This window comes from Euprymna scolopes, chromosome 2, assembly GCF_053919585.1.
Source record: "Euprymna scolopes isolate OS-2025 chromosome 2, ASM5391958v1, whole genome shotgun sequence".
NCBI lineage: Eukaryota > Metazoa > Mollusca > Cephalopoda > Sepiida > Sepiolidae > Euprymna > Euprymna scolopes.
In genome coordinates, this window is record NC_136483.1 from 38,972,096 (window position 1) to 38,996,972 (window position 24,877).

At 31.3% G+C, this 24,877-nt stretch overlaps 1 protein-coding gene across 1 annotated transcript in view; it reads left to right on the forward strand.

Annotated features, from left to right (window-relative positions):
- LOC145291279 (F-actin-capping protein subunit beta-like) overlaps nt 1–23,512 on the forward strand; it is a 116,729-nt gene extending 93,217 nt beyond the window's left edge. The window contains exons 4-8 of the mRNA XM_080136925.1: nt 2,560–2,673; nt 10,455–10,596; nt 13,065–13,181; nt 19,165–19,230; nt 23,136–23,512. Coding sequence (XP_079993051.1) covers nt 2,560–2,673; nt 10,455–10,596; nt 13,065–13,181; nt 19,165–19,230; nt 23,136–23,303 — 607 coding nt within the window. The 3' untranslated portion in view covers nt 23,304–23,512. The remainder of the gene's footprint in view (nt 1–2,559; nt 2,674–10,454; nt 10,597–13,064; nt 13,182–19,164; nt 19,231–23,135) is intronic.
- Nucleotides 23,513–24,877: the final 1,365 nt, after the last annotated feature.

Here is a 24,877-nt window from a genome sequence, read left to right on the forward strand (position 1 = left end):
CAAGGCACAAACCTTTTAAACCAGACAGAAACAAGGGAAAAAAGAAAGCATAGGAAATAAGACACAAAGCGAATTTAAAAAAAAAAAAAAAATGAAATGAACACTGTTTTGTAGTAAAATCAGGTCAGGAGAAGTTGAGGGGAGCTCAAATATCTGAATAACTGGAAGACAAGTACAAAAAACACAAAGAAAATGAGTTTTGCATAGTATCACTTTAAACAGCCTTAATATTGAACATATAACATGCCATAGCGGTTTGGAAAATGTATCGAATAACATTCAGAACAGTATATTTTGGAAAATATGATGAAATCAAAATGAGTAATATCTATTATGGAAAGAAACTTAAATATTTAAAATTAAATAACAAAAATACCCCCCCCCCCAAAAAAAAATGTATGGACTTTGTTTTTGGTAAATTAACCAACCCTATCACTGTAAATATAAACCTCATTCACAGGTGAACTATGACAGTTTAAAATAAATTAACAGGAAAACTCTACACTAAAAATTATAGAATTTTAGTAATAGATTTAAGTCAAGTAGAATTTTAGTAATAAATTTACTTTGTTATTCATAAATGTTGAAGCTATGTCATTAAGCTTTTTGTAGATTATCTTCCTTCTAATATGAACACACCATGCAGTATTGTAGTTTTGTTGACTATGAATAGTAAATTAATTTTTTATTTTATCAAAATTTTACTCCATAAATCTCCATAAGAAAAATATGACATCACAAAATTCAAAGTTTAACTAATTATTTTTCAGAATATTATAAATGTTTGACTTTTTTAGGTACTACAATGAGTTTAGGATAAAAGCTTATTGATAATCTACAAATGCATTTATTTATGAAGCATCTCGGATGTTTTATTTAGTTTTTTGGTGTAAACCTGGTTCTATATTTTTGGTGTAAACCTGGTTCTATAATGATAGAACCAGGTGGAGAAAAAAACCTCTAAAACCATCATGTATCAATGTAAATTTCAGATTCCTTTATTTATTAATTCTAATCTACAATAAACTTTAAAAGCTTTCATTTTTCTGTCAGATAATCAGTAAAACAGTAAATACATCAAGCCTGGTCCTGCATTGTTATATTAAAAAATATTTTTTTTGTGTGTGCGCATGCATGCATGCTACACTAGTATTTTGTATAATTTCTCTCTATCTATCTCATATACAGGGCTTTATTCTTATCATTGTTTTGGCTCTCGAGTATATATCCAACACAGTTAATCAACCAAGAACGATATCACTCTATATAAAAGCATATATATATCAACGGATTATGAAATAAGAAAATAGTTGCACACTATTTGAAGACACTTGTTTTGAATAGAAATTTGAATATTTTGAAAACTTTAGGTGTCAGGAAAATGATAAAATCATTTTTATGTCCTTTTGTTGGTGTTGTAAGTCCAATATTTCCCTAAAAATGTACAGCTCGTACTTTTAAATTTCTTCTCCAGACTTTCTTCCTCTATAACAATAAAATGAAGAAAAAAAAAAAAACTACGAACTGACTAACTACCCTGATGAAGCTATTTTTAGCGAAATATTGGACTTACAACACCAACAAAAGGACATAAAAATGATTTTATCATTTTCCTGACACCTAAAGTTTTCAAAATATTCAAATTTCTATATCAACGGATGCACACTCGAGTCAATACAATGAAAAGAATATGCTGTTATCCTAGACCTACTCATATATATATATATATATATATATATATATATATATATATATATAGGTGGATTTTCCAATGTGAAATGTAGAAATACTTAATTTATAAAAAGATGGCTTTCTACTTGATGATTGTTTAGATAGGTCATATGGTATCACTGGAAGTATACATAATGTAATTAAATCCTTAAGAGAAAAATCCAGGTTGTCCTCGATGGTCGTACATCTAAACAATATGATATAGATGAGGGAGTACGTCAGGGGTCTATCTTCAAAGTGGCACTGTGCCTTGTTTGGGGTGTAAATTGAATTTTAAAAAAAAAATTTAAAAAAATTCTCATATTGAAACTTAAAAATGAACCTGTTGGAAATTCATCTCTTTAAATAAATTTGATGTTCAGAAATAACCAATAAAAAAGTGGGAAGGGATATAAAAAGGGATTAAAAACTAAAAATGTTTGGAATGAAAAAGTTTATTTTACATAATGTCTTGTAAGATGTTTAAAAAATAATTGGAAATTAATTTTTTTTTTAAATTTATAAAATACCCCCCCCCCATCTCCCACCTAAAAAAAAACTAATGCAGCTTAATGAAATAATTTCAAAATATTAACATCTGAATAATTTTGTATATTTTATACTTTTTCTCTACAGTTAAGGAAAATAATAATTTGTCTTTGAGGCATCTCTTATTTTAATCAATAATCTCATTTCAACTTTTAATCAAAGATTATTCATAACTATGATGATCTTTTTAAAGCAAATTCAAATCCCAACAGAATTTCATATTTAATTTTAGAAATTTGTTTACTTAAGGAAAAAAAAATTATAATTTCTTATTTATACTTATTCTTTTTACTATTTCAGGTCTCCGTGGAGTAATATGTATGACCCTCCACTTGAAGATGGAACTGTACCTTCCGACCGGCTGAGAAAATTAGAAATCAATGCAAATGCTGCTTTTGATCAGTATCGAGAAATGTGAGAAATGTGGATTATTCTTTATCTTCTCTTAAATTTCAAAGGAAATTTGGCATTTAGAGGAAGCACACTTTTATAATTTCTAAAACACAAAAAGAGCAAGGCCTAGTGTAAAAAGTCGGATTATATATTTACATATCTTTTTAATCATTTCATGACTGAAAGGCTACTATGGAAAAAAAAAATACACTAACTTCAATAATATTTAGGCATTTTTTTTGAAAAAAGATAAGCAATGTGAATTCTGGTTTGTAGCATATAATTATTTTTATACTTAACAAAATCTTATTAATTTAAAAATATAATGCAAGTACTGGGCAAAAACTGAGTTAAAAGAGCTAGTTTCAAATCAATCAATATCTGATTTGTAGTTGTTTAACTATCAGATTAGTATTATTTTTTTAGTTTGCATCTATGTATCCTCATTATCTCCCTATTTTACATGCTAGCATGTATTGGACAGCTTAGGTCCATAAGTGTAGTGGTTTTACTGAAAGTCTGGTAGTTGACACAAATTATGTTTGTCATAGACGTTGGGGTTTTGTCTGTCTAATTGATGGTTGAACTGAGGCTCACATGGATTTAGATGGGCTCTACTTAATGTTCAAGCTACCTTCTGCTATTTTGAACAACATCATGTTTGCTGTTGTGTTGCATGGGGAAATTTCAGGAATTTTATATTAATTCTTAATGTGATAAAAGTATGCTCGATTTGAAAATAAAGCATTATTAGTGAAGAGAAAATAAAATTTTTATATTAAAATATTACAACATAATAATTTATAAAACAAGTTTTTTTAATCATGTTTTTTTTTTTTTTTTTTTAAGAAATAAGTTTTTTTTCAGAAAAGGGAAACATTAACAAGCATTGATTTACAGTATTAATTTGAAATCTCTTTCTCATTGAATTATTATGAGGTGAAAATTCCTTAGGCAGACCCTTTAACATTTCAGAAATAGGAATTTAGTGTTTGGGCTACCAACTTCACCGCCTGAGTTTTTATTGAAGCTGATTAAGAAGAGCTTTCAACTTCTGATTCTTTGCTCGGGACAGAATATAAGCTGTACTATACTCTTCTATATCCCCCACTCCTACTATTTAACTAAAATTTTCCACTTTAACTTTATCTTCTACACTAAAGAGCTCTACTAACAATCTTATTAGTCTAGATTGTGGGGATAGGCAATGAGCCAATGTTTTCTTTGAATTTTGGCATCAACATCAGACAACCTCTCTTTATATTCTACCCCTTTTTAATTCTATTTTTATATTTAGTTTTAAAAAATTTCTTTCCTAGTTGTCTTTAACAAATGTATCTGAATGATAGAAAAGTAGAAATGTTATTTCATCAGTGGTTTTCTTTCTCTTCAGTTTTGATAAAGATAGTTTTTATTTTAGTTTTATTTTCATTCTGACATCTTGCTAGACAACCATTTTTTTTTGTGTGTGTTTCAAACTGAAGACTTTTTGTAGGATTCATTTTTTCATTAATCATGTTTAGTTTTTTTGGAAACGGATTTGGGGGCGACTTAATATTTTTGTGCTAGTTGTAAGCAATGAGGACAGTAAAAATTACAGGTAGGTTGAGAGATGATAAGCAGTTTGTCTGCAAGAAATGTAAGACTAATGAAAAATGGGAAACTCATATTTGGATGACGAACCTATTGAGGTTGTTCAGAAGTTTTGTTACCATGGTAATACCATTGGAACATGGAGAGAAATTGGTGCTAGTGTGATTGTGAGTGGATGAAGTAAGTTCAGGTAGATTTTGTCATTACTATGTTGGTGAAACCTGCCCAGTTAGGGTTGAGGACATGCACTGCATAGAGAGAAATCATATGAGAATGATACGATGTGTGGGTTATGTGAGTCTTAAAGACACTCTTAAATCTGATGATCTAAAAAGATTAAACATGGACAGTAAAGGGAGATTTGATCAGAACAGGAGACTGTTGGTATAGTCACAATGAAATAATGAAAGTTCTTGGGTTAGATGTACAAGTTCAAGTAGCAAGGTTAATTCACAGAGGAAAGCTATGGACAATATGGGAGCAAGTGATAAGAATAGATTAAAAAAAGAGGAATTAATAAGACTAGAGATAGGTTAGATTGGAAACAATTTTTAAAAGCTATCCAATACATACCAGTATGTAAAGCATATGACTAATTATATATACAGGATAGGGAAGCAAAAATTAGAATGAACATAGTGCTTGCCGAGAAAAAGTGGGTAAGTCAGTTGTTTTGAAACCTAGCATACATTAATGTCGTTTAGATTGAAAGAAATGGCATCTTTCAGGCTTCAGTTAAAAATATTAATTTCTTAAATGTTCTCTACTGTACTGTTTTTTGTAAAGTAAGAAAAAGAACGGTGGTGAAATGAAAGGTGTGCAGAGATGGAGCAATGGTCATCTACTGCTCACACTCAAATAAAGACATTGAAGAATTTGTGCTTGATTTCGGCCTGCATAAAAGCAAAGGATGGAGATATCTTACTGGAGAAAGAACAGATCTTGTGAAGAATACATTTGAGACCTGTTTGACGACACTCATGGTGAGAAACATTATACACTAGAACATTGAAGGTCAACCAATATTAAAATGTGAAATTAGAGCAGCGATTAAGAAAGCAAAACTTGTCAAGTCCCCTGAACTTGACACAGTCCATACAGAAATGTTGAAAATTGTTGATTTTGGAATTGAGAAAATAAGATTGAAAATGAGAATTACGATATATGCGATTTTCCAACGGAACTAACAAAATCAATATTCATAGCTTTAACAAAGAAACCTGGTGCCGTTAAGTATGAATTACATTGCACAATTAACTTAATGAGCCATGTAACCAAGCTCATTCTATCAGCATTATTACACTGTATACGAAGATCTGTAACACCTGAAATATTCGATGTTCAGGGTGGCTTTGTAAAAGATAAACAAGAACTGCCATGTTTATTTTAAGACAACTTCTGGAATGGTCAATAGAATGCCAACAAAATTTGTGTCAGTTTTTTAGATTACAGTAAAAAAAATCACTGCTGGAGATGTTAACAATCACTGAATATTGATGGAAAAGATCTGCGAATATTACGAAATTTATATTGGGACCAAACAGTTACAGTAAGAATAGATAACAAGCTAAGTGGTTGGACAAAGATCCAAAGAGAAGTAAGATAAGGGTATGTAATATCGCCTGACCTATTTCTTTTGTATGTCGAAATCATCCTCTGTCATCTGGATAGGTGTATTGGAATATCTATAGGTGGACGTTAACTAAGTAATTTACAATATGTAGATGATACCATTCTTTTTGCAACATCCAAAAAAGATCTCCGGAAGCTTCTAGAAATAGTAATAAATGAGTGAAAAGTTTGGTTTGAACCTGAATGCAAATAAAATGTTTAGAATGGTGATATCTGGCAAAGAAGTCATACCTACATGTCATTTAACGATTGGAGCTTCATCGGTTACTCAGGTGAATAAATTCAGTTACCTTGGATTATGCATTACATCTACAGGACGATCTTGGTGTGATATAAAATCACATATAGCTCAGAGTAAACCAGCCTTTATCAAACTTTACTCCAGATTATTCTCCAATATCATTACGTTCAAGGCTAGACAATGCATTCTTAAGGCATATGTTATGTGGTTGTGAAAGCTGGACTATCTGCTCGTAAAATGCAGAACACATTATTAGTGCAGAAATTTGGTTTGTGAGACAAATGTTAGAGGTCGTTTGGAAAGATTACATTTCTAACAAGGAATTATGAACTAGATTTGGATGCACTAAAGGATTGCTGATGGAAACTATCATGAAATGACCAATGACTTTCTTAGGACATATTTACCATCAAAAAGGCATAGAACATCTAGTATTGACTGGTAGAATGCCATGATTGAAAAAGCAAGGTCAACCAAAACACACTTTAATGGACAACTTGATCGATTGTACAGGATTATTGTTAAAAGTTGATCTGTTCCAGGCTATGGATAGCGGCCCGCATTGGAGAGCCGTGGTCGCCGATGCTGTTAAATGGCAAGGCTGCTAATGATGATAACTGATGATTATCATCAACCAAATATTAATGTGTAAAATATCTTGAATAGACAAAATAGATGAATACTGGACATGCATAGAGAAATATGGAACATTCTATGGTGGCTGAAATGTTTGTTGTTACGTTTGAAGAAATTGAAAAAAAAAAAAATCTGCATTTTCGATTTATGTGTTGACTTAATGTTACTTATATCCTGACATGTTGATGATTTTTTTTTTTGATTTTTTTTTTTTATTACATTTTCACCCCAAACAAGGCAAATTGCCACTTTGGTGTAGGGGGCTACTATCAGGGGCAACAACTGCTGGGGCACTATGTAGGGATTTGGGCAGCAAGATGTCGGTTCACGTTACACTTGAACTTCTGAACGTCAATACTGTTGGGGAAGCAGGGACCTGGAATGGAATTCCAGAGTCTAGCGGTTCTGGGGAAGAAACTTGAGTAAAAAGATCTTTTACATCTAGGGATCTGTACAGTGTGGGGGTGGGATTTAGCAGCCTGTCAGGTTTGTCGAGGGTGCTCACGTCGTGGGGGCACAAGTGATTGCAGTTCGTCAGAGCATTCACCATTAAAATACTTGTAGAAAAGGCAGAGGGATGCAACATTTCGTCGATAGGACAGAGGCTGAAGCTTAGATGCCAGTTCAGGGCCTATCAGGTTTGCGACTCTCTTTTGAACCTTGTCAAAGAGCGAGAGACTAGTAGCAGATACACCAACCTAGATGTGGCAGCAATACTCCATACATGGGCGAATGGTGGCCTTATAGAGGTACAGGATACTTTCGGGTGTTAGTAGTTTTCTAGCACGGTAGAGAGAGCCCACCTTTCTTGCAGCGGCCCTGGCAATGCCTTCAATGTAATTGTTCCAACTCATGTTTCCTGTGAACGTTAGACCAAGGAGTTTGAAAGATGTACTCTCAGATAAAGAGTCATTGGCCATTGCTATAGGTGGTAGAGAGGGTTTCTTGTAATTATTGAATGAAACTAGTTTAGTCTTGGCAGCATTGAACGCGACCAACCACTTTTGTCCCCATTCCACCACAGATTGGAGGTCTTCCTCTAGTGTTTCTGCCATTTCTTTAGAAATGTGTTCATTCGTCTTCCTGTCGTGCCTGCCATAGAGTGTAGTGTCATCAGCATATATACCCATCTCAGGCAATTTTATCGGGGAGGTCATTTATGAATATCAGGAACAATAGAGGTCCAAGGATAGAACCCTGGGGCACCCCCGCATTTATATCATATTGTTTAGATGTACGACCGTCGACAACAACCTGGATTTTTCTCTTATCTAAGAAGGATTTAATTATGTTATGTATTCTACCAGTGATACCGTATGATCTGATTTTCCTGAGGAGACCCTCATGCCATACCCTGTCAAAAGCCTTAGATATATCTAGAGCCACCGCTCTGCCCTCCCCCGCTTTGTCCAGTGAATGGTATATACATTCAGAGATCACAGTTAGGATGTCTGCTGTGGAACGGGCTTGTCTAAATCCATATTGTTTGTCAGTCAGAAGTTTAGCATCTGTAAGATGAAGGACTAGAGCATGGTTAATTATGGTCTCAAATATTTTGGCAAAAAGTGGGAGGAGGCTAATGGGGCGATAATTTGATGGGTCAGTCCTTTTGCCAGAATTCTTGAATACTGGTACAACAGAAGCAGTTTTCCAACTGCCCGGAAAGCAAGCTTCATTAAGGCATTTGTTGTAGAGTTTGGAGAGAACTAGAGCTACTTCGGCTGAGCACTTTTTTAATAGCACAGCTGGGATAAGATCGGGTCCACATGCTTTTGAAGTGTCAAGGTTTTTTATGATAGCATGCACCTGAGCAGGGGTGGTTTTCAGATCGTCTAGCGTGGCGTCTGTCCGCATAGGAAAGTCAGGTAGGGGGTGGTTGGAAGGGTCCAGTGTGGAGTTTGAGGCAAACCGACTTTTTGTTATTCAAAGGTTGAAATAAATAAAATTAAATGATATAAAATAAATTAAAGTTTAAAATAGTTTCATTACAAAATTATATCCATAATACATTTGTGTTTTTATAAACAAGTCAGCCATTTTTAATACAGGGTGCCCCCCCCCCCCAAAAAAAAACCCCAAAAAAAACAAACAAAAGCTAAATGGAGGCCATCCATATGCTGTAGAATGGAGAAAAAAGGCCAAAGACCCTAGTGTTTTGATGTGATGTTTTGAATATAATGAACTAGTTATGACCAAAGTTTCATTTGATTCGGACAAAACACTAAGAAACGGGGTCTTATTAGAGTTGGGGTCCCGCTTTTTTTTTTAGTTACCCTGTAGTTAAAAAAATTTACTTTGTGACCCTTTGAAATTACAAAGGAATTTGGGAATATTTAAACTGACGAATAAAAGGTCATTTCTGACTTTAAAATTCTTTGCGAAAATTGAAAATTTTAGAAACTATTTACGTACACCCAACAGTCTTATAGATTAAAACGTTATGATAAAATAAATTGAAGTTGTATAGCAAGTTGATTTAAATAATAATTTAATTACTAAACAATTCCGTAATTAAATTTAACTTTTAAAATCTTATTTAAAAAAAAAAGAGAAAAAAAACTTTTGGGCAACATCGAATAGGTACAGCTTGTGCTGTATATACATATTTTACATATTTAGAATAAAATAAAACTTTTTCACTTCAGAAATTCATTATAAAAACATTTATTTTGCTATTTATCGACAAAATAAAGTTAAATAATTTTTTTAATGGTATGTAATGTGCACTTTTATGCAAAGGTTCAAATATAATCTTAATGTTCTGTTGACATCCATATGATATTATGTGTATGATTTTATTTTTTTTACTTGTATTCACTTCAAACAAGGCTGATTGTCACTGAGACATATGAGCTACAGTGAAGTAGGGATTATGTTTACAAGTACGCTCTAAGTAGGGAGTTGAGCAGCAAGATATCTGTTCACATTACATTTAATTTCTGCATGTTAGTATAGTTAGAAGCAGGATGCAGAGAGAGAATTCCAGTCTAGCAGTTTGAGGGAAGAAACTTTCAAAGTAGAAGGCTCTTCATAAGACATAGGATTTTGCTGCTTGTCGGGTGTCGAGGATATTTATGCCAAAAGGGCATCAGTACTATGAGTTTGAGGATATTTCATTAAAGTACTTGTAAAGCAAACACAGGGATACAACATTGAGGTGATGGGTCAGGGATTCAAGCTTGAGTTACAGTGCGGGACCTGTTCATTTGGAGACTGAGGGCTGATGCACTGGTGCATATATGGCAATAATATTCCATGCATGAGCAAAAAATGGTCTTTGGAGAGATATACAATACTATCAGGCAAAAACTTCATTGCATTCTTTTTGCGAAAAATGATTAAAATTAAAGCAAATAATTCTTGATGTTTTATTTTTATTCTCATTAGAAGAAAACGTTTATGGAATACTGTTCTCATCTTGAGTTCTATTCTCACACTTTTTTTTGATATAACTGCTGATTTTCTTTAGATGTATCTTCATGAACTTGGGTTCGAAATTCTATGTGTTGATTCCAGAGTTTGACAAGATACACCTGAAGCAGCTGAGAGGTTATATTAACTGAAACGTTGTGTAAATAACATCCAAGATTGAAAACAATAATCCAAATAATATGGACTCTCAAATTATGTACTTTTGAAGTTTCCAACTTATTTAAGGTTATTTTGCTATTTTTTATCTTCTAATCCTACTTTGTTTAAGGTACTTTGAAGGTGGAGTGTCTTCAGTCTATCTCTGGGATTTGGATCATGGATTTGCTGGTGTTGTGCTGATTAAAAAAGCTGGTGATGGTTCTAAAAAGATTAAAGGTTGTTGGGATTCCATACACGTCATGGAAGTACAGGTGAGTAAAATTAGTAATGCCTCTTTTTAAAGAAATGTTTTATCACCTTGTCAAAATTGGATGCATGGATGGTGTTAGGTCATTTCTTCTTCATTATTGCTGAAATTGTAGGATAAACTAGACTTTTAAGTCTTGACTGTTAACCAATCGAGAAGGAAGACTTGGAAATTTTTCTTTCAACTTAACATTTAAAAGAATTTTCTACAGAAATTGTATTCTACAGTGAAATATTGTTGCAGATGTCTCCTGTTGGATAAGTTTAGTAGATTTGCTATGTGCAATTCAGAGCACCTCCTTTTTTGGAAAGTTGGATTTCTCTACATTAAAAACTGGCCTTGTCTAATTTTGCCGAGGAATCAATTAGATAGGGATTTGCTACGTTCATCAAATTTAAGAATAAAAAAATAACCAACAAATCTTAATTTTTTAAATAAACTGAACATAATGCATGGTTTATTTTAATGAGATTTTTTTTTAGGGAAAGAATGGAAGGATTCTGCTCTCACTAAAGTTGTATAAATTATAACACGTAATTTTTTACAATATTTTTATATTCTTATGAAGATAAATTTATAAGAAATTCAATAAAACTCGAATGTTTCTTGTTGAAAGTTGTATCATGTAATAAAACTTATTGATTTTGATAAGAAAAGTAAAACTTTACAAATATTTAACAATGTAAATGATGTCTCTGTTCAACAGAGGTGCACAGACCTGAATCAATCCATCTGATTGAAATTACTCATGCGATTTCCATAGTCTATATGGCCTTTACTTGAGTATATGATGAGGTTTGTGGCAATAATCCTTTTCCAATCCTCATTAAAAATACAAAATTCAATAGTAAAAAGATATCCTGTTGGGAGCTAGACAAAACCAATTTAAAGAAAAATGTAAAAAGAAAACTTTTACTTTGAAGACAAATAGTAAATCATTTTGCAGGAACATTAATTGGAAAAAAAACTATTTCTTGTAACTCTGCATAAAATTATCACAAACTTTGATTTAATTGATGCAAAGATGCTATCAGATTGTGAAAAGTGATTCTATGGTAATTTAAAAAATAATAAACATCCTTCGATTTAATAAAAAATCACAGCAAACCCTTTACATATTGATTAAAGTGTCAAAAAAAGAATGTTAGCAAATTAAGAATTTAAAATATTTACAATTTTCATCTTTATTGTTTTTATCATGATTTGGTCATTTCGCTATCTGACTTTCATCAAGTACCTTTGGCACAATCCAATTGAAGAAGGGCAGGTAGATGATCAAAATGTTGTCATAACAAGCAAAATGAGAAAACCAATCCAAAAATGTTAAATAATGAAAATTTCTCGGCCAAATAATACAAATCTTAAAAGAATTGTTAATTGTCAAACAAAATACAAAAAATATAAATTAAACTTGAAATAAAAAAAATCTGAAGAATAAAATGATCTACTTAAATTAAGAGAATAATAGTATTTTATGTTGTAGGATAGAATTAAGGCAACTATCAAAAGAATTTCTAAAATTGTGTTTAAAAATATGCAGTAAAATGTTGTGGGAAAATTATTGGACATCAAATTAAAAACTAAAAAGATGACATGAACATACTGCCATAATGCATAGTTTATTGTATTAGATTATTTTAAACATTTTTCGGAAGGAGTCATCTTATCCAACTAAAGTTATGTAAACAAAAACAGACCACAGTATTTTCACCTTCTTTTCCTCCTTTGCGTTACGGGTTCAAGCCTGCCTGCCTACTACCACCTTTTATTTTTTTATTTATTTACCTCCCTTCACCCAAAGTGCCTACTGTTGTTTTGATTCCTCCTCCTCCCGGTTTCATACACACTCCCACACTACCGGGCAACGCTGGGTACCCCCGCTAGTTTATAATACTACGCATCTCTCCTCCTGCTACTAGCCGAGTTCGTGATAGTACAGGATATCTTTCACTGAGATTCCAGTGTGTGTATGTATGTATGTATGTATATATATATATATATATATATATATGTCATCCACATACAGTACTGTTTCGCTGTTTCACAGCTCATCAGTGCAGCTAGACAAGCAACTACCTCAAACCAAGATCAAAACCCGATTGCCCAAACAATAGTTGAGCTTCTAACCTAAGCTACACGGCTGTTGTTATCTGGGCAGTGACTTAACAATGTTTTGACATTGTCCAAAGTACTTAAGCTCAATTTGTTTACACAAAGAGCATCGCTTCATATGCTAATGGTAATTTGTATATCACTTCCCAGGGAGCATTGTAGTCATCCACATACAGTACTATTTCACAGCTCATCAGTGCGGCTAGACAAGCAACTACCTATATATATATATATATATATATATATATATATATATATATATATATACACATATATAAAATCTCATAAAAAATTTTAATTCAAATTATTTAAGAATTTTATTTTGATTAACTTTATTACTTGTGATTTGTGTATTTTTAGGAAAAATCCAGTGGTAAAACGGCACATTACAAGTTAACTTCAACTGTGATGCTATGGCTGCTGACTACAAAAGAAGGCTCTGGAACCATGAACTTGGGAGGCAGCCTCACCAGACAGGTAAGAAGATAAAGCATGTTTTATTAATTAGTTCCCTATGATAATGTACAAGTAATATACTAATCTGTCTTGCTTAGGCTTCATATGAATTTTAGATTAAAAGCATATTACATTATTTTTATATTATATATATATATATATATTTTATATACTATTATATTCTAATTGCAAAAATTGCTTGCAAGATTAGAGATTTAATAAAACTTTTGGTTCTTGTCCAGAATTCTCTTTATTAAAAAAACAAAAATAAAGAAAAATCTTTAATAGTGGAACAACTATTCCAGCTTTTTTAATTAATCACAAAATTACAGACCAGTTTCTTTAATCGATTGTTCTTAAAAAAAAAACTATGGAGAGAATGATAAATGATACATTAGTTTTGTATTTTGAATTCAATAGCCATATTACCGGTCTACAAGGTTGATTCAAAAATAAAAGAAGCACAGCAAATCACTTGATTTGCCTGGAAACAAGTATACAAAAGGCATTTAGTGTTAAGGAACATTTTACAATTTTCTTTGATCTAAATAAGACATACAATAATGGAAATATGACTTCAGGTCAAAATATTCACACAACATTAAATGCTTTCACAAAGCAACACAAAATGATTTCAGATTTCTAAAGCAAAAAAAAACAAAAAACAACTAAATGTATCCATTTTTCTCATCAGATAAAATTATACAATGATCTTGACTTGAAATTTTAAGATAGAAATCAGTTGTAGATGAATACAAATTTTTGGAGGTAATATTTGATAAAGAATTGACTCTTATTCTTCATTGGAAATTTTCTGTTAAATTTGAGGTTTCAATATTTCAACTCCTTCATGTTATACCAAATCAAAACACTCTACTAAAATTCTATGACGAATTAGATTGAAACAGGATTATGAGAATTTTATTATTAATCAACAAGAAAGAAAAACATGTAACACAATCTACCAAAGTCCTAAAGATAGTATTTGAAGCCTTTATAACATTCCCAATTAAGAGTTTGTATTCTGGGGCTAATGAATGGTGTACAAATATTAGATATATCTCAAGTATTATGTTGTCAAATTAAAATCTTTTTTAATTAATCAAGTATGATTAATTAAAAAGGTTGGAATAATTGTTCCACTTTAGGTTCATAATACTGCCACACTCTTGAAGCACAAGAGTTAACACCCCTCAATATTTCAGCACAAAAAAACTATTATGGGACAAATTGCATGACTGAATATGTGGGCTGAGATAAGTATACATTTTATGAAGTCTCATTTAGAGAGTTTTAAAAATGATTGAAATTTCTTAAAATTTTGAAAATAAACATAATGAAAACATAGTATATCAACTATAGTTTAAATGCCTTTACAATCAGAGGTGACCAAATTTTCTGGAGGGTGAGGATGGAGGGGGGTTATTTATTTATTTATTTATTTTTATTCACAATTTTGAAATGTTTCTGCACACAATTAGATTCTTGATATTCAGTTATAATTCCAATTCATTATTTTAAACACCAATTGCTGTAGCCATATTAAATTTATGGAGAATAAGTTTATTTTTTATATATTATATGATGGGTGTTGCCGTGATTGTACATTCATATTTTTGTCCCACAGATGCCCGTTGCTTGATCGCCTATTGAGTTCTGAAAACATTTTATGGTTAAACTAATTTAGAAGCTTAAAGAAACTAATCCAGCCTTTTTAACCATACCAAACAGTTTCTCTTTGAAAGATTCTAAGTACACTCACATGAAAAAAAAAAAAATATATATATTACTAGCAGAACTCGTTAACAGGCGTTATCTGGTGGTAGAATGCCCCCCCCCTCCCCAACCCCACGTAAAAATTTCAAATACGGCTGTTATTTTTGTTGTTGGCCAAATATTACTAAGATCTGTACTGCTAAAATAACTTAATCAGTTGTTTTATTTTTTTAATAAGTGTAATAATAATATGTATCTCGAACGCTCGCCAAAGTTTTACCCCCCCCCTATATGTAACACTATGTAAGTGTATTTTAATATTATCATCCTAACTTTTTTTACCATTTAAAAGAAGCTTTAAATAAACTGGTACTAATTTTTACAAATTTTCTACAGCATACAAAAATAATGTAAATGCAAGACAAAAATCGTTCCTATGTAGTGACGTTTGTGAAACCGTAGACATACCCATGTTTAAGAAATCTAGAAAAAATCAAATAAGTCATATTATCCTGTAATTTTCGATATTTATTCATTATTAAATACACTTGTTTAGTAACTAATCTGTGCTTCAGCCTTCTCAGATGCATATGATGGCAGATGGTATTGCACTCTGCCATCATATGCATCCTCTACATCGGATATGCATTTTTGGTACCATGCTATTTGTAAATAGTGTTTTCAGGTTAAATTCAAGCTTCACACTGATTTTTTTTTAATAGTTACAAAACACCCTCCCCTCCCAAAGGTTAAAAATGGCTTAGTAAGTAAAAACTATTATTTCAGCACGGTACCAAAAATACATAAGTATCCAAAATTGTACTTTGTATAGTTGAACGCTTTTAATTATAAATTAAAAAAAAAAATGTACTCATTGTCAAACTTCAGTACTTCTCCAGTTTAAAGGTGGTTTTTCTGCGAGTCTCAGTGGGCAACGCCTGGCGAACACCGGAAACTGCCGGATTATACCGATTGAGCAAAAAGAAACGCAAGCAAACAGACATTAAAAAAAGTAAAAAAAAAAAGTAAAAAAAAATTTTAAAAGGAAAAATAAAAGAAAGGGCAGAATATCATTGTACCAATGTATTATAAACACCTCCCACCCTCCGCATGTTAAAAACAGCTTTCGGAATAAACACCTCCAACCTCGAAAGCCGTTCTTAACACGGGGAGGTTGGGATGTTTATTCCGAAAACCGTTAACATGGGGAGGTTGGGTATATTTATACTACGCTTAGGCAGGTCGTAAGAAAAATACAAAAATAACTTTCTATACGCAAACAAAACAAAATAAATCACATCCTCACATGTGAAATAATAACGTGATTAAATTATACCCATGTAAAATTAGTGAAACATTTTTAACAAAACAAAAAGAAATGATTGTTTTATGGCCTGTGTCCGTAATAATATTTTAATAAAAACGAATTACTATATCATTATATTTCTTATGAAAATAAAATATAATTATGAATTCTTTTCTTATGAGTGTCTGTAACTGAAGTAAATAAATAACATAATGGGGAAAAAAAAAAAATAAATAACAGAAAACTCCGACAAATAAGTAAAAAGACATTTGTTTTTTTGTTTTTTTTTTCAGACAGAAGGTAATTGTAAACGAAAAGCAGTTATCTTATACCAAAGTATAAATATATAATTGTATAAGCACTTATTTTAAAGTCTGCGAAAGAAAGTTTAATGTTAATAAAATAAACAAAATGTAAAAAATTAAAAAAAAAAGAACACAAAAAAGATGTATTTACAAGTCTGTGTAAGAACATATAATGCTAATAAAACAGTTTTGTAATTTTTAGTTTCCGGGAAGCCATGTTTTTTGTAATCTATGTAGCGTTCTTTTTTTAATTAGGTTTTGTGCAATCAAGAATGACAGAATATAAACTTTTCAGCCAATGAGAGAGTGAGAAATGTGAGGGAGAAATTATTTTTTGGGTTAGAGGAAATGAAAGATTATGGTGTGTGCATAAGAATATGAGCCAGAAAGTAGGAATTCTTTTGAGGGGAAAACAACAGCTACTTCCATTGTATATCTGTGCGATCATGATGATGACCCTCCTAGGTCTGAGTGTAATGTTTTAATATTACGAATTAATGTGTCTTAAATGTCATTCAATAGTTAAATAAGGTAATGGCTAATAGTGTAAATGCAATAAATTTGTATGTGCCATTTGTTGTAAACCTACAGTGTTTTGGTCCAGAAGGGAATTTCTGCGCTTCTTTTATTATATATAGGGATATAATGCTATGTATATGTTTATATAGTTGTATGTATAGGATTCACTCCTAAAGAATTAACTAATCATTATGAATTTTGAAACACAGGTTCTAAGCATTGGAGGGGTAGTAAAAAAAAAGGGCTCAGAAGCTCTTTGTGAAAATCTACATACTTCTGATGTTTGTGAAATTTAAATAATCGATATTAGACATCAATTAATATTCCTCAAGTTTCAGTTGTTTTTTTTTTTTTTTTTTTTTTTTTTAAGGTATTTTAAAGGGTTTTAGGGGGGGGCATAATATGAGTACAATCTTTGATTTAACAAAATTTAAAATATTTCAGATTTGCATTAAATTTGATCCATAGTAACATAGACACCAATTAAGCAAGATTTCCTAAATTTCAATTTCTTAAGATCACTTAAACCTGAAATTTTAGACACTTTCTAGAATCAAAATCAAGTAATGGATTTTGATTAAAATTAGAATAAGGATGATTTAATAACATTTTATTTTAATTTTCATAAGAGAACAAAAGTCGTGCAAAGTTTGATGCATTAATTTTTCCCGCTATCAAGGAAACAAAATTTAGCAAAGCATTTGTTGTAGAGTTTGGAAAGAACGGGCTGGCTCAGCAGAGCATTTCTTTATTAGTATAGCAGAGATGAGTTCAGATCTTCATGCCTAAGGTATCTAAGTTTTTTTATGATATCACGGATATGAGAAAGTGATGATTTTCAGGTCAGGGTTGGAGTGGCTTCTGTCTGCAGAGGGAGATTTGGGAAGGACTGGCTTGTATTTGAAGCAAATTGTCAAACAAGCAGTTCAGCCTTCTGCAAGCAACATCATAGTGTTTTGAATAGTGGCAGAATTGCTGATTACCCATTATTCGTCATACTTTTATAAATTTTCCAGACATCACGAGTTCTTAATTTCTGTGACTCAATGCATTTTGTGTTCATTTTGTTAGGTTTTCTCTTAGCTGCTTTCACTTTTCCAATGACTTTTGACTTCTATAAATTATTGCCTATTTGTATTTGTCTTATGACAGCTAAATCAGTGGAATACATGCTGCATTTGCATGATGGCAGCTGCACAGACTGACATGAACCATTGGAAAGAGTGGAGCTTACTATAGAACTTCTATGTGAGAACATGCTTTAATGTTTGCTTCAGCCCATTCAGTTACCTGATTTGTGCATTGTTCAGCAGGAAGAGAAAATATTTTACTCCATGGAGCATTTCTGATGTGATCTCTGGATTTTCAATCTGCCTTTTTGAAGTATCTTTTTATTTTGAGCAATGATTCTTCAACTTTGAGTTGAGAGTTAAGGGTGATATCTACTAATCACAAGCTGATCAGTGTTCCCGAGTGAGTTATAGGCATTTGTCACTCAAACTTCAATAACTGTAGTCAGGAATGGATCAAGAAGTGAGGCTGGTCGAGAAAGTGACAGTCTGAAAAAGAATGAGACTATATATGCTGCTATCAGCTGCGTCTGTATAGCTAAATATTTTAATATGTATGTACATGTTTCATCTTCATCAAGAATCATCACTGTAGTTATGTAGAACTGTTCAAACTCTGTACTACAGGCACCACTTGGCTGTCAAAATCCATTGTGCTAATCAATGCAGCCACCATGACAGCAGTATGGAATGAGAGAGAAATGAATCCTCTTTCAGAAATTTGTAAGCTTCAAAGAGTATTGCATTTTTAAGTGAAAGAACTTCACATATATAAAAGCTTTTCATAGCACTTTTTAAGAGTGCTTGCTTCTTAAGGGAGCTTGAATAAATTAAAAAAAATATTATTTTAATATCTACATTCATGTTTCATAAGAATTATCAGTGTGGCATATACAATTGTTTTGTTGGTTGCATGAGTTGTATGCTGAACTCTAGTCACCTTTTTAATGAATATTGGTCAATCATAAAATCTAATGTGAATGGATACATTTTTTTTTTTTTATTTGTATAAAATGATTAACTTAAAATTTTATTATTCTATATTTATTGAAAGACAATTTTTATCTCATTGTTTCTTCTAATTACAGATAGAAATGGATGCCCCTGTAGGTGAATCGTCACCTCATATTGTGAATATAGGCAAAATGATTGAGGTAAGTACTTTTCATTTATTCAAAAATCCTTCTTAATGTCGAAAAGTCTTTTAAATAAAATTAATTTATAAATATTTACTTAATAAAATTGTTATAGATGATCATCTCACAAGAAAATAAAAAAAACTAATAGGGAATTAAAATGTATTTTTAAAAGAATATGCAAATTAGCTAGATCCTTTGCAGATGAATGCCGTTCCATAACCCATATATAACCATGTTGTATTTTCTTTTTAAATAAATAGAAAAGGTTTTTAATATGTATATCAATACACAAAAAAACAATTTTCCCCACTGTTTATCTGTGCCTAATCCAAACGTAGATTCCATGAACAAAGCTTCTTTCTCAGAAGTGCACGATTGTGGAACTCTCTTCCATTTGCCTGTTTCCCACCTGACTACAACTTGGATGTCTTCAAATCCAACATAAACAAATTCCTGACAAACCGCCCCCTTAAGTAAGACACTCTATCAAAGCTCCAATACTAATGATTACTACAATACTATCTCAGTGATTACTGTACACGCAATAACCCTTATCCCTGAGTGGCCTCTGGGCCTTGATAAGTGGTGACCCCCATGTAAAAAAAAAAAAAAAAAAAAAAAAAAAAAAAAATAGATATACTAATATTAGTATTGGTATGATTAATCTGAATTATGAATCTGAAAAATCATAACTTTTTTTTTTTTTTTCCAAAAATGATGCTTTTAATTTTTTTTTTCTTCACAATAAAAAATGAAACAAACTCAATGTATTTATTAGAAGAATGTTTATTTAAAACATAACCAAGATTATGTATCCCATTCCCAAATTAGCATCTCTTGGTTTAATTTAATATTTTTTTCATTGGTAAATTATAATAAACAAAGTAAATATTCTAGAGTTCACTTATGCTCATTCCTTTATCAAACTCTTTGAAATGTTCAAATTCATTTTCACACCTATTTGCTAAAAGCCTATATGATGCCTGCCTCTTCAGAGTTCACTGTGAGTATTGAAATGCTTGGACAAGTTTTATTTTGTTGGCGCCTCTAATTCTGGTCTGTAAAATAATTGTTTTATTGTATATTTTAGATGTGAAATTTAAATTTGATGCTTATTTTCCTTTGAAATTAAATCAATTTTCAATTTATGGAGCATCTGAAACTATGACTACTAAGCTATCTCTGAAAAAAAACTATTTTCTCTGAATTTAGATAAAAATGGCACCAGTAATAATGGCACAAGTGATTAAGTAGGAAAAAAAAATAGATGAAAATCTCACAATGAGTTTATAAAAAAAAAATCTTTGATAAAATACCTAAAGGAAAAACATTTTAAAATTTGTCAATATAAAAAAGAAATTATATCTATATTTTATTTATTATATCATGGCTGATTACTTTTAATGCATCTAAAACCAAGCTCCAATCTTTACATCATCAACGCTCTGATCCCCATCTAGCATCAATTGAAATGGATGGCTCTTGTCTAGGGGAGACTCCATGATTTGATAAGCTGGGCTTGACCTTTACTCCTGATATGAAATGGAACACATGCATCAAATCAGTTGCCAAGGTCGCTGGAAAAATGGTGGAATCCTTCTACTGCTCCAGAAGATATCAATGCTGATGCAATTCTCTATCTATATAAAAGCCAAGTACATCTAAGGATTGAGTACTGCTGGCACATCTGGACAGGAGCTGCTAAAAACAGCCTATCCTGCCTTGACAGAGTACAAAATAGGCTTTGTGGCTTAGTGGGGATGCCCTTTTCTCTTCTCTGCAACCTCTTTCCCACAGAAGAGACTTTGCGAGCGTGTCTTTGTTTTATTGTTACTTCCATGGCAAGTGCTCATCTGAGCTCCAATCTCTGGTACCCCCTCGCCAATCTTTCATGATAAACACACGTCTAGCTGAAACCACTGTCAAAACTTTCCTCCACTCTTTATCTGTGCCAAAACCAAAACGTAGATTCCATGAACAAAGCTTCTTTCTTAGAAGTGCACGCCTGTGGAACTCTGTTCGTGGCCTGTTTCCCACCTGACTACAACTTGGATGTCTTCAAGTCCAACATAAACAAATTCCTGATGAACTTGCCCCTTAAGTAAGACACTTTATCAAATCTCCAATACTAATGATTACTACGATATTATCCCACTGATTACTGTACATGCAATAACCCTTATCTCCAAGTGGCTTCCAGGCCTTGATAAGTGGGGACTACCTTGTAAAAAAAAAAAAAAAAATCACCTGCATTTAGGATTAATAGTAGGAAGAAGGTGTGTTTTTTTATGACTTTTAACAATGACATATTTTATATTAAATTTTAATATCAGGAACATTTAACATTGCCAAAATTTAAAACAAACAAAATTGTTTAAGTGTCCTTAAAATGCTGTCTAGTTCAAAAGAGGTGATCATTTTATGTTAAATTTTTGAACAATTGATTTTTTTTTTTGTTTTATTTTATTTTTACCACTAAATTTTTCTGGCTGTTTACACGCAATCACCTTAAAAACATGAAAAATTGCATTTTTCTTTTTGGATGAATTAGCATAGGATGTATATCTCTAATAGCTTATTCTTAGTATAAAGTTATAATTGCCCAATTGGGGGGGGGGAAATAAAAAAATAAAAACAATAGTAAACAAGCATTGATAATTTCATAAGAATGCAGTATTTATTAAGTACTGGAAAAATGTTTAAAATTAAAACATTTTTATCAAGACATTACTGATAAACGTTTATGGATAATTGTAAAAAAAAAATTGTTAATATAAACATGTTTTACTTTTTAAAAAATTAAGTTTTTTTTTTTTTTTTTTTGTTGGTTGGCTTTTGTCAGTTTTTGAATTAAGTGAAGTTTTGTCCAGTCAACACTATAAAGATTCTACTTAAAAAAAAAATAATAATTAAAAAAATTAAGAGTGGGGGAACAGTTTATATGTAACACTAACATAAAATGAACTTCTGTTTCCAAGATATTCTAACAGTACAAGAACAATTAACCAAAAATGTTTTTGTCCTGGGAGATAAATTTTGTGTGTCTATTTTTTGGGTGGAATAAGGTGATCTACTTTTTAAAGTAATAATGCATGGTTTTACAATCATGCTCATCAGACTTAGGGCTAATGGTAAAAAACAAAGTTGGTAAACATATCTAAAAAGTTAGAAAGGCACAAAAATAATGATCACTTTATGTACAAAACTGATCTTCACTCTAAATTCTACCCTCCCCCCTAAATTTTTCAAGGTGTTCATACAGAATCACATAAAAAATGTGCAATCTCTATGTCAAAAATGGTTTTCTAAATAGTAACATTATTTAAAATCTCATTCTTAACATGAGAAGGGGTGTTTAACTATTCTGTTCCTACACTCTTATGTTGCATACCAATTGTCAACTATTTTCAATTGTTTATGAAAAAATTCAAATAGCATTTTGTTAACTAATAACAAACTAATGCATCTTTGTTTAAAAAGTGAAAGAAGTCCTTAGTTGCCTCACAATTTTCAATCAATTACGAAGAAAACATTTGAGAAATATAGACCCCCCCCCACTCGGTGTATCTTTTATCTTTATGAAAATATGTGGACATAAGTTTTACAGTAATTTGTGAGGGGTGGGGGAAGCAACAAATCTCAATATTGCATTTAAAAAGAATCAGAATCGGAAAAGTTTTTGAATCGTCCCATTTGTCTGTATAGAGATATATTTATATACACATAAAATAACTTCATGTGTGTCTGTTTTTCTCATGTCAACATAATTACATATTGTTAATGATTACACATTTAATAATAAAAAAAATGAACGTATTCCTGTTAATGTTATTATATATATTTCGTATTAGTAAACTTTTTATGATCTAATTTGCTTTATCGCTAACATTTTTCTTTCACCCACTTTTCTCTTTTTCCAGGACATGGAGAACAAAATTAGGAATACACTTAATGAAATTTATTTCGGCAAGACGAGGGACATTGTGAATGGGCTGAGGTCAGTGATGCCTCTTCATGATCAAAAGCAGGCGGATGCGTTGCGTAATGACTTGGTGATGGCACTACAGAAACGTCCAATGGTTCAATGATGAAGATTGCAACACTTCCAAACTACAACTACTACTACACACATGCACACAAATGAATTCTCCGAGCATCTAATTAATGAACAGGCTACAAAAATAAGATCAGGAAATTTTGATATCATTACAATTTTTTAATTTTATTTTAAAATAATTTTAATTTTCTTTTAATAAAAAATACTTTTTAATTTAAAAAGAACAAAAAAAAAAATAAATTTCTACATTTAAACAAAACCTGTTTATAACAACTTCAGAATTACAACAAATTAAAAAAAAACATGAAAAAATTAAATATAAATAAGCGATGAAAACAAAAAAAAAAAACACCACTAAAATATACAAAAAGAAAGAAAAAAAAAAAGGAGATCCCTCCCTTTCCCTTTCTCTTCCCTAAATCTCCTGGGTGTAAATGTATGAAAGATTGCAAACACTGTATATTTGAGGATGGTGGAATCTGGGTAGCCCCTCCCCCTTTACCTCTCCCAGACTTGAATGCTTTAGCTTAAAGACTGGATTATTGTCTCATGACATTTTCTAGGTTTGTTGAGTAGGGTCCAGTAATATTACGGTTATGTTTATTATTTCTATCACCACTTTTTGACTGGACAAGCAAGTATGGCCAGGTTCCATCCTAGTGAGTTCTCTATCGCCACTGTTTTAAATATTGGCAACAAAACTATTTTTACTTTTTTCTTTGCTGATGTGTTCTTGAAAAATAATAAAATTTGGGATTTAAATCCAACAATGCGAATAATTGAATAAATGAATTAACATTTAAACATTGGAATTTTTACTTTTTTTTCATCTATAATGTTGCTTGCATGTTTTATTTTTCTAAGCTGACTTTTACTATTGTCATCACGTCTTTAGACACTTGGGTGTTATCCGCAGGATCGTATTATCGTTGCATTGTCATTTCAAAGGTAGTTTTCTTGCAAGATATACTCCAAATACTTTGGCTCTTCCATATTTTTCTTAAAAAAAAATTTAATTTTTTTTCTGTTTTCTTTTTTTTTTTCTTAGAGAGAAGAAAAAAGGTTTTGGTTTATAGATTTGTTTTTCCATAACTTTTGTTTTGAAGTTTTCTTTTCACCATTTTTTTTTTTTCTTTTTCTTTAGAAAAGAAACTTGTATTCATTTGAAATAATAATAAATAATAAAAAAAAAGGGCATTGAAAGAAACAAAAGAAATTCACATTTCTGTGCTTTTTTATTTGTTCAATTTTCCTGAAATATAATTATGAGCTTCTTAGATTCCTCTTCATTCTTTGCTTTCACAATGCAACCCCCCCCTCCTCCCAAACTTTGTTTTCCTTGGATTCAAAGGAGATAAGAGATTTTTTTTCTCAATAAAATTCTGCTGCTTCTGTTATTTCTAAAATATTACCAGATTTCAAAGATTTATACATTAAAGAAAAATTCTTTTAAGACATACTTACCCCAACATCTGTAAATAGAGAACTTGAATGCCTACTGGAGACTGCCTACAAGTGTAAGAGGTTTGTCAAAACAACCTGGCATGAGTATATTTCCTCCTATAAACCCTATCTAAATATTCAAAGTAACATAGTATTTTAAGC